We start from the raw sequence: 17,353 nt of genomic DNA, 5'->3' as shown, positions 1-17,353 counted from the left end.
TGAAAAACAGTTACCTCAGTAACCACCTGAAACTCTTCACCCCTCCAATCAGTCCTCTCTGTTGGTTGAGTGAAACAAGCATGTTCTGTCCTCTTTTTTCTTCACTTCTCCACTTCTTCTCTGATCTCTTCCTAGTCCTGATTGATGTAGTATTTTAGTTCATGCAGCCCTAGCTTCAGGCCCATTCTTTCAGTGAAAATTGCCTCCTTAGAAACTCAGAGGTTTCTTACTTTCCATAAACTAGTTTTAATATATGCTAATAAAGTCCTTAATAGTATTTCCTCCAGTCTCTCTGGTATGAGTCCATATAGTACCATCTCCTGTGCTGTCAGTTTATTTCGGTGATGCTCAAAGTGGTGGATTCTTTTGTACCCCCCCTTTGTTATACGTACACTCCCAAAACACGTCTCATGGTTTCTTCTTCCCTGCACTTCTCCATTGGGCACCTTGATGAGCTCATTAAGCTTTATCTGTGTTGCATCTCTCTCACTGGCAAGATATTTCTTACAACCATCTATGATAGGTCAGCATGTTCTCCTTTTAGTTATTTACCCACCACTGCTCCCCACACCTTCTTTACTTGTTCTTCTGTGAAGTTTCCCTCCAGTGCCATCATGTCTCTTTCTCGTACTGCTTTCATCAATTTCTTACAGTCTTTCTGGACTACCAGCCCTACCTTCCCTATTTCTGTATGAAACCTTCCATCCTGATGCAATGACTCCGTGGTTGCCACACCCACAGACTCTTCAAAGAGGTTTGATATATTCCTCATTTCCTCAAAATCGCAGCTGCATGAAATCCAATGATAAATACTGCTTTCCCCTTTCCCTCTGATACTGCCCTGCATACTGCATTTACATAGTTGGCATACATGAACAATCCCAAGTCTGGCAGCCCACATCCCCCAATTTCTATTGCTTTGTACAGTTCAGCGCTAGCCAATCTTTCTCTTTTGGCATTCCATAAGAACGCACATTTTCCTCTGTAGTTTTGCTATCTGTTGCCACATATATAGAATAGTTGGCAGTAACCCAGCCTTAACTGCCACCACTTTTCCAGCAAAGAACAGCATTCTTCCGGACCATAACCAAAGTATTTGGTGTATCCTTGCCATCACCTTTTTCCATGCTGTATCACCTTTCCCCTCAGCATCCATCCTAGGATCTCCCCTAGCACTTTTAATTTCTCTCTCTCTTATTTGAAGGCCGAACTTCTCCAAGTCCCTCCAGTTCTGCACTCCTTTCAGTCTATTTAGTTTAGTTCCCATCACTTCTCCATACTCTGATGTATGCTTTAGCACCCTTTCCAAAGAAGGTTTATCTCTAACTACTGCATTCATATTATCCATGTATAAGATGCATTTTACCTCACCCCCTCACAGTATCTTTACTCTGCTTATGATCTTGTCTTTTCTTATTCTTTGTGCTAATGTTTCAATGCCACACACAGACAGTGGTGATGGGGCACCCTTGCCTCACTCCTGTATGGGTTTTTAAGGTCCCACTTAGATGTTCGTTAATTTGGACTTGACTCTGCTTCTCTATATAATAGCCTTATTCAACACACAACTTTCTCTGGGAACCCCATTTTCCTAGCACTTCAAATATGTAATCATCATGAATAATGATCCACTCTGTCACATACTTATTCTAAACCTAGGTTTGCTATAACTGTATTTGTGTTCCTGTCTTGGATGTGGGACAGTGTATCTGATCTCTCTGATCATTTTGGAGATCCTTTTACCTGGTACTGTGCATTCTTGGTCTTCATGTATTGTCTTCTGGAAGTTTTTCTTCATCCTGAAAGCCAGTGTCTTGGCCATTAACTTATATTCCATATTAAGGAGTATAATCAGTCACCAGTTTTTCAAGAGTTCCTTTGCCCCTTTCTGGAAGAGTAAGATCACAATGCCTATTGTAAAATCTTTTCCTGCCTCCCCTGTTTCCATTCTTTCCTCAAAACTTCCACTCTATCCCTCTCTACTTATCCTCAAAACTTCTCATATAATTTCATAGGTCTGCTTCTGGTGATCTCCCTCTTAAAGGTTTTTAAACACTCCTGGACTTTCTTTAAGCTTATCTTTTCTTCCATCTTTGCTTCTTCCTCCTCTACTTTCTCTTCAGTCTCTTCCAGCCAATCCTTCATCTTATTCCTGTCTATTTCCTCCTTCTGATATAGCTCTTCATAAACTCTTCACATTGCATTTAACACCTCCTGCTTTTCCACCTAGTACCACCTTCCTGAACTGCTTTTAATTTTCCTTTTGCTGTCTTCACTCTAGCCAAAAAATGTAAGGATCACTCTTCATTTTCTACCACCCAGGGTGCTTGTGCTAAAAACATTTTTCTCTCGTCTTTCTTTTAAACCAGCTTTCTATCTCTTGCTTTGTTTCTTCTAGTTTTTGTTGTACCTGTCTTCCTTCAGCTCCTTTTAGGAGCTCCTGCAAATTTTTGTAGCTCTCTCAGATCGTTCGTTTTTTTCCGTTTTTGGCCTTCCTTCCTTCCTGAAGAATTGTCCCGTCCTTTTCTTCATCATCCACCATTCTCTGATACTCTTAAAAATATTTTTTTTAGTGTTCTCCACCCCTTATGCTGTCTTGTGTACCTTTGACATACCTCTTTATCTTGTAAGAGATTCCACACACCCTTTTTCCTTATGGGGCTTTTACCAAGACTCAGTTCTGCATTCAGCATCTGGTGATTAGTAAATGCTACACATATGGTTTCTTTCTTCCTTATCTCTGTTTCTTTTGATACAAACACAAAGTCAGTTCTTGATTGTTCCTTTCCGCTGGAGTCAGTTCTGATGAAAACTTTCTCCCTTGCCCACACATCTCGTAATGACTTTTTAATTGTATTTGTGACAATCTGGATAAACTGTCTGAAGTTCTGCTGCCTCCTTTCCTTGTTCTGTCACCTCTTTCTGTTATGCAGCTGAAGTCCCCCACTATTATCAGTGGTCTCCCTCTGACCAAATAAACTGCTTTCTAAGCAGAGCCTTCCTCCTTTCACTCCAGTGATGCCTATACATTGAAAACTTCTAATTCTGCTTGCCTGGCTGATGTTATCATTCACTTCAGTCTACCAGTGATGTCTTCTACCTTCTGTGCTTCCACCTCTGGGTTCTTGAATAGTATTGCCACTCCAGCTGCTTTGTTGTCAATTGTCCCTGACCATCAAGACAGCCCCTACTTCTGCCTCGTCTCAAAACATTTGTAATCCCTCTCCCCCAGTATACCATATTCTTGTAGGTAGATCATGTCTGCCTTTACTTGATTTAACAATGGTTTGACCTGTTCCCATCTCTTCCTTGTTTAGACATTCCTGACATTTAACTGAAGCTATAATCGGTGCAGTTGCACTTCTGTTAAACTGAGTGTATCTGTCTTTTTGAGGATCATCTGTGCCGCTGCTTGTCATGGTCAGCTCTAGCCCTTCCCCCCCATCCCTGTTTCTCTTGTTAGCTGCCTGCCTGCTTTTGCAGCTAGGAAGGCTTCCAGTTTCCTGCTGCACCCCACCTGGGTCTAGTCATTTGGTTTTAATGCTGATTGAGTCCTCCAAGTCCCTGTCCAAATACTATGGTTATCCCTCATTTTCTCTATCCACAGAACCTGCTGCACATATTTTTCCAGACACCTGTCTATGTCTGCTTCCTTTGATGTATCCATATACATTCAGACAATAATCACGCTTTCCCTTGCTTTTCTGATGCTACAAACTTTAACCCTTTTAATTCCTCCCTCCCCCCTTTCTCTGCATGTCTCACAAAATTTGTCATATCCTTCTTTGTTCCAGTAAGTTAGTTGCATGTCTTTCAGTTGGAGAAAGCCATTATGCTGGTTCCATCTGTACAACCAATATCTTGAACAGTACCTTCCCAGAATTGTATCTGTTCATCAGATTCCTTTTGCACTCTGTCACTGGTTAACATTGCCTTTATCTATAGTCTCCACTCTTGACTGGCATCCTATGGTCTCTTCTGTATCTTTCTGCCATGCTACTCCCAGTGGGCCAACCTTTCATTGCACTCCCAACGATCCTTCTTCAGCTGCTCCTGTTCTGTCTCCCACTCTCCTCTGCTTCTGTTGTCCTTCTGGCCTTATCTCTCTCAGACGTGAGGGAGAAAATATTATTGGAGGAGGGTTTGTGGCTGAGTACACATACAGACATAGACTACCCAGCAGATAAGTTTGTGGAGGGGAAGGGGTGGGAGGAGAGGGAAGAGGTGTGGTGGGGGGCAGATAGAGGCTCCCACAGTGATGGAGGGAGTGGGGCAGGGGCTGCAGTGAATAGGGTCCCGGGGCGGGTTGTAGGATGGTTGGAGCCTAGGCGGCTCATCCGGGAGTGGGGGGCTCTCACCGCTGTGTGTACCCAGGGGGAGGCACACCCCTGGATTTGTTCGCAATATGGAGGTGGGTTGCTGCAGGCTCTGTGCCCTGCTGCTTCTGCCTTGGGAGCTGCGTGATACCATATGCCTGCTGCTGTTGGACAGGCGGGGGATGGGGTACAGCCTGGCGGCAGCAAGCACATCACTTTGTGCAGTTCCACATACCCACAGCCCCCACACCTTCACAAATAACACCCCCCCACACACACAATTCAAAAATAGCCTCTCATGAACTACATACCAAATCTCTTATTTTTTTTTTTTTTTTTTAAAATAACAGTTTATATCATGATTTTTGACAGGGTGAGGTTGGCAATACTGTCATTTTTAATTCTTTTTTGTTTTTTGTTGTTTTTTTGTCTAAGAGAGGATGTGGGTGTCAAAAAGCTTGCAAATAACAACTTTTTGGCTGTTGTTTAGTTGGTCTAATAAAAGATATTGCATCTACCCAAAGAATCCAGGTACAGGTCAACATTCCCCTCCCTTCACCTTCCTGGATCATCTAGGAAGAGCACAAAACACCTCCAGATGCTCTCTTTGCCTGAACAAGGGTGTTTGTACCTGAAAGCATGCAAAAAAGAACTTTCCAACTATTTTAGCTGGTCTAATAAAAGATAGCTTGTAGTGGTGGTTATACCAGTCTGACTGCATTTGTTATGTCCTAAGATACAAGAAATGGAGCATGGCTCTTGGCCAGTTTGAGTCTTCTTTCAGGATGGGTTATCCCAAAAGTCACTATGCTAGAATGCCAGTCAATGAAAATGCCACAAGACAATGGGTGAGGAACAGGTAGGGGTAGAGGGGGCTCAGTGTTGACCTGTAGCTGGAGTCTTTGGGTAGATGCGATATCTTTTATTAGACTAACAAAATAATTTTTAAAAGTTGTTATTTATAAGCTTTTGGACCCCCACATCCTCTCGGAAAAAAAAAAAGAAATTAAAAATGATGAGAGATATGAAAGATGGTCAGAAATCCCTTGGGTATGAAAAAGCCAGTCTTTAGAAACCTGTTCTGCAGGAATGAGCATTTAGGAGGGTCCTAGTTATTTACCTGTAGGTATCAGATGTCAACCAGGTTGGGGGTGGGGAATAAAATCAGTGGAGTACTGCCAACCCCACCCTGTCAAAAATCATGAGACAAACTGTTAAAAATCAAGAGTTTTGGTATGTAATTCATGAGAGGCTATTTTTGAACTGTGTGTGTGGGTAGAGTGTTATTTGTGAAGATGTGGGGGGCTGTGGGTGTGTGTGTGGAGCTTGGAGCCTGGGAACGGGGGGGGATCCCCGCACACCCTGTCAGGATGCTGGGTACTGTGGTTTGGGAGTGAGGGGCAACATTAGGGTGGAGGGGGCTGTGGCTTGGGAGTGAGCAGCAGATGCAGAGATGTGCAGACACAGATGCAGACATGCAAATGGGTCGGGTCACAGGTCATGCAACATTGCTGTGAGCGGCTGAGAGCCTGGCTCAGAGACCATCCAGCCCTGGGCAGCCAGGAACCTTCCCCCTCAGACCTGCTGGACAGACTTAGGCAGCTGCCTCTGGCACTTTTAAATGTGCTCTGGGAGTGGGGGGTGGCACTTTAATTACAGCGGCTCTGAGAACTCTAATTCAAGTGCCATGGTTTCTCGTGCGTCAGTATCCCTGTGCTTAAAAATGGTGGTGGCACCACTTGAACTAAAGGTCATTCCACAAACTTTAGTTCAAGCACCTTGCCACCATTTTGAAGCACTGGGATGCTTTTGTGTTATTATATATTTATGGTGATCCCATGCATCTAAGTAATTTGCCTAAGGCAGTGGTTTTGTGTGTAGCAAAGGCCCCATTGAATCTTGGCCCAAGGCCCCAATGAATCTTAATCCACCTCTGCATATGCTGCTTTTTAATTCCTGGTCCCTTTGGCTAAGCACAGATGTTCAAAAAGCCCCTTGCAGAAGTGCTCTAACTTATCTCACCTTTATTTCAGTGCAATTTGGTAAAGCAGGAGCTTGCTGAACAGACATTTACTGTTTGCTGAAGGGTCTTGGAATCTGCCTGCATTGGCCACTGGGGGTGTTCCTGGGGAGCATAGACCCCAGACTGCTTCTTCCCCACAATCTGGCTGTGACTTGCAGCTGGCTAGAGGGAGAAGGTGGGGCTGGGGCCAGCTTGGAGCTTGGGTAGTGCAGCAAGCTCAGCCTGTGGCTAGAGTGCAGCCCTGCACAACATTGCCTGGGATGGTGGAGATCTCACTCTAAGCTCGATGAGATCTGGCATGCATATTGGATAAAGCGCTCTAACATAAAGTGCTTTACATTAGTACACAACCATCAAGTGTTAACTTGAAGTGCAGTCTTGCCATCTTTAAAGCATTCTAAGAGGCTTGAATGTCTGTTCAGTTACAGCTTTAGAGTGCTTTCTACATGCTTAAAGTGCGTTAGGTATACTGTCTAATACAGGGGCAGGCAATTATTTTGGGTGGAGGTTCACTTACCCAGTTTTGGTAAGCTGTTGAGGGCTGCATGGGTAGCTCCGCCCCTTGACAGGTGCTCTGCCCCCGGTCACCATCTTGGGACCAGTGTCCCAATATCTTGGGACCAATGCCCCAGGACCAGCACCGGTGGGGCCCAGAGCGGGGCACAGGCTGGCAGGGGTTTGTGGAGCCGGGCTGGGCTGCGCCAGCAGGGGGAGGGGGCAACTGGTCCGGCTCCATAGAGCCCCTGCCAGCTGGGACCCTGTATCCCTGCTGCCCTGCTCTGGACCCTGCTGGTGCTGGCCCCGGACACTGGTTCTGCTCACTCCCAGTGCCCCCCAGCCTCACGGTACAGGTGAAGGGCAGTGCACAGCTCTGACCCCCTGCTCGCTGGCAGGGAATGAGCTAGTGCTGAGCATGGAGAAAAGCGGCCCCTCCCCCACCCCATGGCCAGCGCCTCGCGCTGCAGCCACTTGCTGTCCTGTGAGTGGCTGCAGCGCAGGGTGCCGGCCATGGGGCTGCTCCCCGCCCCCCACTCAGTACCAGCTTATAACCCACCCCCGCTACCAGCCTGGGGCCTGTGTTGGCTCTGGGCTTGCCCGTCAGGGCTGTTCGGCAGTGGCAGCAGCTGTGGGCCCCCCACTTGCTGCATCGGGCAGTGTTTGCTGCTGCTGGCTGCCTGGACCTTGTGCACTGGGCAGCCCAGAGGTGGCAGTAATAAACACTGCCCAGCACAGCAAGCAGGGGGGCCACAGCTGCTGCTGTCATGGAGCAGCCCTGACAGGCAAGCCCAGAGCTGATGCAAGGCCCAGGCTTGCAGCGGGGGTGGGTTACAAGCTGGTGCAGAGCAGGGGAAAAGCACTGCAGCCACTCACAGCCTGCATCGGGTTGCTTTTGCCTGCTCAGGACAGCCCCACGTCGGCTGCAGCAGGGAGCGCCAGCCACGGGGTGGGGGAGGAGCCTCTTTTCCCGTGCTCCTTCCCTTTCCGCGGTCCTTCCCTGCCCTTCTCCCCCCCGTTACCTGAGGTTCTGATACCAGGGCAGCCACATGGTCCCAGACCAGAAGCCCCTGCTGGGGCTTCCAGCTTGGGGGGGGGGGGAAGTCTAACAGGAATTTGACTATGCTGACAATGAATGCTAAACCTGTCAAGTCATTTAAATACTGATTCCGTGGCTGGCTGGCCGTGGACAGAGGGGCTAATGTAACCAACCATGTGCCCAGCTGTCTAGCTTATTTGAAACAGAGTTGAAGATTTGTCAGTCACCCACTGTTAGAAGGCATGTAATTAGCTAGGGCAGTGTTTCCTAACCGGTGTGCCGTGGCTCACTGGTGTGCTGTCAGGCACATCCAGGTGTGCTGTGGCATTTTGGGCTGGAGCCATGCCCCCTGCCTGCTGCTGCTGTGGGCAGGCAGACAGATGGGGCGGAGGGCACAGCTTCAACCAGTGATTCAAACACCGTGCCCCCTGCTTCCTGGCGCTTCGTGGAGTTCTGCCTCTTGCTACCCCCCCCCTTCCCAGTCTGCGGTGTTCAGCCACTCACCACTCCCCCTTCCCCACGGTCTGCGGCATTTGACAGCTCGCCATCTGCCCCCAGTCTCCAGCTTTTGGCTGCAGGCTACCCCGCCCTGTTCTGTGGGAGGTGTGCCATGGGGTGGGAGAGGCCATGTAACTGTGCCACGGGTGAAAAAGGTTGGGAAAGGCTGAATTAGGAGACTGAAGCACTGGGGTGCACTCAACCTTCAGGGCTGTCCTTCAGCTCTAAACCTATCTCTGCTGTTTGACCACTGAGAACAAGCTGAAATATGCCAGGAGTCAACTCCCTCCAGGATACCTCAGCTTCACCTAGTTCTCTTGGGCCCTTCAGTTCTTAACAGAAGAGGTTTTGTTAGTTAAAGGATTTCATCTTTCTGTCCAGCTGTGCTAGAAATTTGAGATTCCCTTCTTTGCAGAAAGGGCCTCCTGAATTGCCAAATGCTCTGAAATCACTGACAGTAATTTATAAGAATTAGCAAAAAGGTTTATTCCAAAAACAAATTAATCCATAAGAATCAGTAACCATATGTTGAGATACAGATAGCACTATGAAACAAAACAGAAACACTGTGTATAATATTATTTTTGCATCTTTAGTTTAAAAATGCAGATTCCACTTCTGACCAAGCCAAAATCCCTGCCAAATGGTCAGCTTGCATTACTCAGCTAGCCCACTGGGCACTAGAAGTATGAAAGCTGACAGACATGCTGCTCCCCAGTCTAACTCATGATGCTTCACAGAAAGCGTCATGAGTTAGATTAACCCTACTGGTATAACAATCACTGTTATTGTTTCTGTCAGTTTCCTACTTGGGTGCTTGGCTGTATCTGTTCTTTAATATGCTTTAGCATAGGTGGTCCAAATTAGATGACTTTTCACTTGATGATTTTGTTCAGAGCCAGCATTATAGCTGAGAAAAGGAAGGCAGGATATAATTTATCAACACTGAAATGCAAATCTGTTGGAATAGAAATGTGGGGGAAAACAAATTTTGCAAAATACGCAACTTCTATACTGATTTTAATTACAGGAAGGAGATTTTTAAGGCTCCAAGGTATTTCCATATACATACTTATTCTTTTGGTTATACAAGTTACATTGCTGTTATTCAATTTAGGAAATACTAAGCTACCTCACCAGATGATAATTTTCTATTGTGTTCTCTTCTCAAAGGCTCTTGTGTTTCTTTTCCTTATTATAATGCTTTTTGATTATAATAAGCCTTAAAATTAACTCTTGAAGGATTAACTTCTTATAATTACTTTACTTGCACGTGTTAGAAGTACCCCCCAGAATGAGTGAAAGAGAACACTGTGGACTATGCAACAAAGCTTGTGGTTTTAGGGATGATTAATGTCATTGTCCATTTTCCCATATTAGGAAGTTGCTTTTTAAAGCCTTATATACTTCCTAGTACTAGTTGAGTTCATAAAGACTATGACCTTTTGAGAAAAGCAGGCTGTCTAACTTCTAAATGTGTTGGGGCTGCATTCCTACAGGCTCGCTAGTGGGGGCCACACACCATGGAGACACCAGTGCAAGCCATGGCCTGTCCACTCCCCACCTTTCCCCTTGCTATGTGGTGCCATGTGGGTGTCCCAGGTCATGGGTTCCTCTGGCAGTGAGCTCTGCCACCCCATCTTAACCCCTAGAGTATGAACAGGAAGCAAAAGCCAGAGGAGGCAGGGAAGCCCGGAGCCCCTGGGTATGCCAAAGCAACGGAGAGTGAGCAGTAGCCTGGTAGGAGATTGAAGGCTTCAGATTAGTCCTTTGTGGGCTGCACATGGCCCAAAGGTATCTAGTTGAGCAACCCTGATATAGAGTAATACATTATTACCAATGCTCATTATTACCTGAGCATCAGGTAATCTTACAAGAAGACATTTTTACACACTTTCCAGGAAAAAGACTCTAGTTTACATGTGACTGCTGTCTTCTCAGAAATTATGAATTTACTGGACTATTTTAATATTTTTTCACCCTAGCTTTATTAGGCTTTTAAGATGTTAAAACTTAGCTCACTAAAATGTCTTGTAAATTAATTGTGTGTAAATGTGCTAGTTGTCCTGAACAGTTTTTAACACTTGTATCTGTTTGTGCTAATTGGTCTTTATGTAGTGAAACCATTTTTACAGTTCCTGTGCCTGTTAGTCTCAGCCACAGTTTTGTTTATGTGCTATATAGTGGTGGTTCATGTCTTTCTGTTTTTTCTTCTTCTTCTTTCTCTCTTGCCTTTTGACCTCCAGGTACACTTGGAGCTAGATATCAGTTCTGTGGCCTTGAAAACTCAAAAGGATTTTAATTCACTTAAAATGAGCAATGCCAAGAGATATGAAGTTCTTAAGGAGATTCTGACATTACTTGGCCTGAGTTGTGAATTAAGTGAAGTTCCTTCATTAACTCCTATTTATCTGTTCTCTCATGAGAAGGTGAGTCTGTAACTTAGACTAATGTTCTGAATATCTATGGTTTAAGTGGCAAATTCATTGCTTTTACTTTGCCATATATTGTTGCATGTTTTTTTTAAATTTCTGTTAGAAAAGAATAAAATAATCAATTCCTGTTCAGTTATGATTTTTCAGGCACTGAATTAAGTTTTGAGTTTCACAGTGGGCAAACTGTGACAATTAAACTCTTTGGAGTCATTAGGTTTTTTGGCTTATTGCTGCTGGAATGTCATAAATCAAGTCAGCAGGACCAGATGTACTTCATCTGAGAGTGCTGAAGGAACTGGCCAGACATTGTGGAACCCCATGCAAAACTCTTCTACAACTTGTGGCACTCTGGAGAGGTCTCAGGACTGGAAGAGGGCCAATGTCGTGCCCATCCACAAGAAGGGGAGAAGGGAGGACCTGGGTACCTATAAGCCAATTAGCCTAACTTCTGCCCCAGGGAAAATCCTGGAAAAGTTCACCAAGGAGTCTATCTGTGATAAGCTTGCAAAAGGTAGGATTCTGAACAGCAGCCAGCATGGCTTCATCATAGGTAGGTTTTGCCTTACCAACCTCATCTCCTTTTATGACCACATAACTTGCCACCTGGACAAGAGAGAGGAGGTTGACATTGTATGCCTTGACTTCCAAAAAGGTTTTGATCTGGTATCCTACAATGTCCTCACGAAGAAATTGGAGGATTGTGGACTTAACTCCAAGACAGTCAGGTGGATAGGAAACTGGCTTCAGGGTAGGACCCAGAGAGTCCTAATGAACAGATCTGTGTCGTGCTGGTGAGAAGTGACCAGCAGTGTCCCACAGGGATCAGTGCTTGGTCTAGTAATTTTCAACATCTTTATCAATGTTTTGGATGTTGGGGGTGAAGAGCTCACTGGCCAAGTTTGTGGACAACACCAAGTTATGGGGGAGTGTGGTTATGCTTGAAGATAGGCTACAGATACAGGCAGACCTAGACAAGCTGGCAAGTCGGGTGGATCGGAACCAGATGAAATTCAACATCAGAAAATGTAAAGTGCTCCACCTGGGGACGAACAACCCTCTGCACACCTGCAGGCTTGGCGGCACCAAACTGACCAGCAGCACAAGGAAAAGGACCTGGGGGTAATAACAGACCACAGTATGAATATAAGCCAGCAGTGCGATGCTGTAGTCAGTAGGGCAAATAATACTCTGGCATGCATCAATCAATGCATCTCCAGCAAAACCGAGGAAGTGATTCTTCTACTCTACTCAGCACTGGTGAGACCACAGCTGGAGTACTGCATCTAGTTCTGGGTGGCACACTTTAACAAGAATGTGGACAAGCTTGAGGGAGTCCAGAGAAGAATCACCTGTATGATCAGAGACTTGCATGGCAAGCCATACAAGGAAAGGCTGAGGGATCTGGGACTCCTCAGCCTGCAAAAGAGAAGGCAAGGGGAGTTGGTAGCAACTTACCACTACACTAGGGGAGTGCATCAAAGGCTTGGTAAACAGCTGTTCACCAGGGAACCCTTGGAGAAAATGAGGAATAATGGCTGCAAACTCCTGGAAGACCGTTTCAGACTCAGCATTAGGAAAAACTTCTCTGCAGTTAGGGTGTCCAGACTCTGGAATAAGCTCTGTCCAAAAGTGGTACAATCACCTAGTCCGGAAATCTTCAAGAGGAGACTGGATGGTCACCTTGCTGGGGTCCTTTGACCCCACCTGTCTTTCCTGTCTGATGCAGGGGGCTAGACCCAATGATCTTCTGAGGTCCCTTCCAGCTATACAATTTATGAATTTATGAATCAAACCTCTCTTCCAGCTATACAGTTGTTCCAATAAAATACATCACCAAAAACCCTTACCTCTTTTACATTTCCTGGACCATCTCAGCTGTAAAACCACTCTAATCCCACTATCTCTAGTGAGAAAAGGTAGAGTTCCATATGTATGCATAACACAAGTTATAAATGTATCCTAATTTATGCATCACTGAGTAGAAACGCAAGTAGTAAAGGACCAGAGTGCATTGAGAAGGTCATGTGAAAAGTATGTTGTCAAAACATGAAATAATGACTTCATGCTTGACAATTCTTTTAATATTTACATTGGGAATTAACTAGGAAACCTGTGAAGGTGCTAGAAGATGACTTGGTTTTACAGGAAACATAGTCTCTCTATCTTCCTGGTGGTATGTAGTTGAGAGCCTTATTATGGATGTGTCTGATTTTGAAGAATCTGTGAAAAACACCTAAAAAAACGAGAATGTCATAATTCTGTCTCAGTATCATCCAGATTAAACACCAGAAACTATAGGTATATTAGAAAACTGTCATAAAGATGATACTTAGTCTCCTGGCATATGCTACAGTTAAGACATGATTAAACAGTTAATCACATCATAAATAGCAACCTGGCAACATGTTCATGCAGTTAATGGTGCAGTAAATCAGGGAATAAGTTGCTACACAAAATATGTGTATTAACTTTGTGGCTGGTTCCCATTGCTCCTTAAATTGAACATGCAGCCAGGCTGATCAGCTCATCATTGCTTCCAGCCCTTTGTTCTGATGGACTCCCAACAGGGTTACCAACTGTCAGTTAAAAATATCAGGCTAAAATGACTGTCAGTATAATTGTTTAAAAATGTCACTGTCATTAAAAACAGTAAGCATTTGTAGCATTTTTTAAGCATCTTGATTGTAGCATTGACAGACAGAGCACAGCAGCACCACCTGGTGTTGGAGCAGGAGCCCAGCAACTTGCTAAGAGCATTGTCTCAGCAGTGTCTTGCATATCAGGCTGTTTGTAATACTGCTGGTCATTGTGGGCTTCTTTGAGGGTTTGTGCTGGGATGGGGAAAGCGGGACTGGCAGGGATAAGGCTTGCGGGGCTGTCTGGGGGAGGCAGAAGGGGGAAGTTTGGGGACATTAGGATGGTAGGTAAGTAGGAGGCCCTGGAATGGGGGAGGGAGCAGCATACTTCAGTCAAGTAGTTTCTTGGCAACCCAGGACATTTTTTAACTTTATAGTTTGTTACTAAACTTTTTTACTTTTTTACTATGGTAGACATTAAACTTCTAAATTTGAACCCAGCTCTTCAACTGGGTCGTGGCAGAAGAGTTACATTTACATTATATAAAACATATATCAGTAAAAAAAATGTCAATAAGAAAGTTTGGTGTCAGCCAAAAGCTTGCAGATTTGTCAGTAAAAAACCAAAAACAAAACTGGGTTGGCAATGCTGAATCTTGAAGCTGTGAATGCTAGTCTGATGATTGGCACTACCAGTCCTGGAAGTACATTGGAGTCCTTGACTTCAGTGCTCCCCCAAGGCTGAGACTACCAGTTAGCAAGCCCCAGGCATCCGGTTTGCTACTTGTTGGTGCAGGGAGAGCCTGGGAACATGATCTTGGGCTCTCTGTGCACTGGCAATAGGGGATGATCTGATTCTCACTCCCACAGTCATGCCTCTTGCCAGGCATGTGAAGCAGAACAGGAGGTGCAGTTTTTGGGATCATGGATCAAATTCCATCATATCTTTAACGGTTGTATACTACATGGTCCGTGTACTTATCTAGTACATGGACATATTCCAAGCACTGTACATGCTTATTAATCCTGGTAGCATTCCTACTTTCCATTGCTAAATGTTACCTTATTTTAAAGGTGAAGAACCTGAGAAGAAGTCAGTTGACTTCATAAAGTTATGTAGCAAATCAGTGACCAATCCGTAATTGACACAGTCTATTAATTAATTTTTTACTTTGGGGGATTAGCTCAAACAGGGGCCACCCAGGAGGTGCCATGGAACTAGGCTACAGCATCGTGCGGCTGTTATGGCAGGGAGATAACTAGCAGTTACTTGGGGGAGTGGAGCTGGGCAGTTGTATGGCAGAGCCGGCAGTGCTTAAATAGCAGTGAGTGCAGTGGTGGGGCTGTTGTTGGGGGCCACAGGAGTGGACTGCCCCTTTGCCCTAGCACCCACAAGAGCTCCTGCCTGCCAGAGCAGCTATGCTGTGCCGTGCCCAGGCAGTGCCTCCAGCCTGTGGTTGGAGTCCTGGGTGGTGCCTCCCTCCCACCTGCCTACCCCAACTCTGGGCTCCAGTAGCTGCTGCTTGGTAAGAACCCATAGCTCAGGGGCACGTGGCAGATGTACATGCCACACAGGATCATGCCCAAGGTAGCACCTGGATCGTTGGGCGGTGCCTCCTTCCCACTTGTATGTGCCTTAGGCTCTGGCAGCTGCTGCTCGGCAAGGACCTGAGGTGGCTTTCCCAGCTTGGGGGCGTGTGGTGGACAGAAGTGCCATGCAGGATCACGCCCAAGGTGGATCCACCTGTAACCTGATTGTCCTTCACTAGGAGCCAAGGTGCAGGCAGGTGCTATTCAGAGCTCCAGGTGCCTGCAGGCAACTCCTGGAGACGGCATGGTGCAGGTGTCCCAGCAAGTGGGATCCCCGGGGGGGGGGGCCTTGATAGCAGCCCCACTGCTGTTCCTGCTCCTATTTAACCCTTTCGAGTTCCGCCACACACAATTTCCTGGCTCCACTACCCCAGGTAACTGCTAGTTACCTCCCTGCCACAGTGCCATGTGATGCTGCCACCCAAATTTGTGTTGGCCCCCAGCCATTCCCCCAAGAGTGGGCAGTGCTGAGCTGGGAGGTAAATGATAAATGTTAAACAGTTTAAGTATAATGATTGTTTAACTTTTTATATCCCTAATTTTAATTTCAATTTGTGTGTTGTGTTTGGTTGAAGCAGTATCTTTAATTTACCTAAACTAACTTATTGACCAGTGGAACTACGTTTTTTACATAATGTTGTTCCTCATGATTTGAATATATTTTGGTTTCAGTTATTGTAGTTTTTAATAAAACTGGAATGTGACAGCAAGATGAAGTGACTAAAGATAAACTGAAGGAACGGAGTTAAAACTAATAGGCCCTTTGTTCAAAAGCAAACAAATTAAAGCTTTTATTTTTGTTGTTGGGTTTAATACTAAGTGTAATTATTAATCCAAAATGTTCCCCTCATTGAACTGTGTAGAAAGGATAGTGTTGGAATTTTCTTTCATAATATTAATTTATATTTCTTTCTTCAGTCAATTCCAGCATTCACACCAAATTATCGTAAGTCCAAAAGTAATAACAATTAATTACCATTAAAGCTTGCCATCTAGTGGTTTATTCTGTATTTGCAATTCCATTAAATATATCCTTTTGAACCATACTGGACAACTTAATAAGATTTTACCAAATGTACAGTCCAAATTAGGTATTTTTTTTCTGCCTTGATAAGTTTTTACAATGGTTATTGAAATGCCATAATATTTTTCCATGTACAAATATTTTGTAACATTAAATACATAATGTCAAAGTGTTCAGTTTCAGTTCCTGAAGGGAATTTGCAAATCTCAAAAAGCCACCAACCCCAGAAGTAATGTAATATTAAGTCACTACAGTAAATTAGGAGTAGGTGACTTGTTAGAATGCTCATAATTACTTATGGGCTACTTAGTTATAGAGGGGACTTTAATCCCGAAAGCTTGCAGAAAAGGACAGTTTTCTTGCAATTTCCCAGTTGGTTTAATAAATGGTATCATTTTGGAACCAAGAGTTCTAGTTTTTTGTATGTCATAATTATTTATTAATTTATCTAGTATAGTGAAACTTTCAGTAATGTAAACTGTTTCTTTTGAGGTTTTTCTAGAGACTATAAAGAAGACTAGGAAATAATATCTGACAAATACACAAACTGAGGAATAGTTGATTGGCTTGCTCAAGGTAAACACAGCATGTAAATTGGCTTAGAAATTTAAATCTATTTTCCCTGGTCTGATATTACTAACAACCTGAAATATTTAAAATTGAGTCAAGCCTCAAAATAATATTTTTTTATTTCAAGTTCGAACCTTTTCTCATATTCCTAGTCAATTTTAAAATCCCAATTGCTTCAAAAGGGCTTGAAGAAAAATACCAATTATTAGAAAAATTGGCATTTTCTTCTGAAAATCAAGATTAGAAAAAAGGACACTTTTAATGCAAGTTACTAGATTTTAATTTGGCGTTTGGTTAAATGAGTATTTGTGAGGCTCGTTGGTCTAGGGGTATGATTCTCGCTTTGGGTTTGAGAGGTCCCAGGTTTATAGCCCCTTCTCCTAGCAAGGATGGCTGAGTGGTCTAAGGTGCTAGACTCAGGTTGTGAGTGTTTTTGGCTTTGATGGAGGCATGGGGTCATATCCTGCTCCTGACACCCACTGAGTCAATGTGGTCCAGGTCTTTACCGCATCCAGGCAGACCTGGATAGGTTAGAGAAGTGGGTGGATCTGAACAGGATGCGGTTCAACAAGGATAAGTGCAGGGTGCTGCACCTGGGGAGAGGGAACCAGTATTATGGTTATGGGTTAGGGGCTGACCCTCACGGCAGCACAGAGGCAGAGAGGGATCTTGGAGTCATAATTGACTCCAGGATGAATATGATTTGCCAATGTGACAAAGCAATAGGCAGAGCCAGCCGCACCCTGTCATGCATCAACAGGGGCACCACTCACAGGTCCAGAGAGGT

At 44.7% G+C, this 17,353-nt stretch overlaps 1 protein-coding gene across 2 annotated transcripts in view; it reads left to right on the top strand.

Moving 5' to 3' along the window:
* The window catches only part of HLCS (holocarboxylase synthetase), a 189,085-nt gene that overhangs the window by 26,065 nt on the left and 145,667 nt on the right, over nucleotides 1–17,353 (top strand). For both annotated transcript variants that reach the window (XM_019528915.1, XM_019528912.1), the window contains one exon: nucleotides 10,618–10,800. In XM_019528915.1, coding sequence (XP_019384460.1) covers nucleotides 10,618–10,800 — 183 coding nt within the window. The remainder of the gene's footprint in view (nucleotides 1–10,617; nucleotides 10,801–17,353) is intronic.

The sequence above is a fragment of the Crocodylus porosus genome, unplaced genomic scaffold, assembly GCF_001723895.1.
Source record: "Crocodylus porosus isolate Cpor-Errol unplaced genomic scaffold, CroPor_comp1, whole genome shotgun sequence".
In the NCBI taxonomy this organism is placed as follows: Eukaryota; Metazoa; Chordata; order Crocodylia; family Crocodylidae; genus Crocodylus; species Crocodylus porosus.
This window is presented reverse-complemented; position numbering and strand designations above follow the sequence as displayed.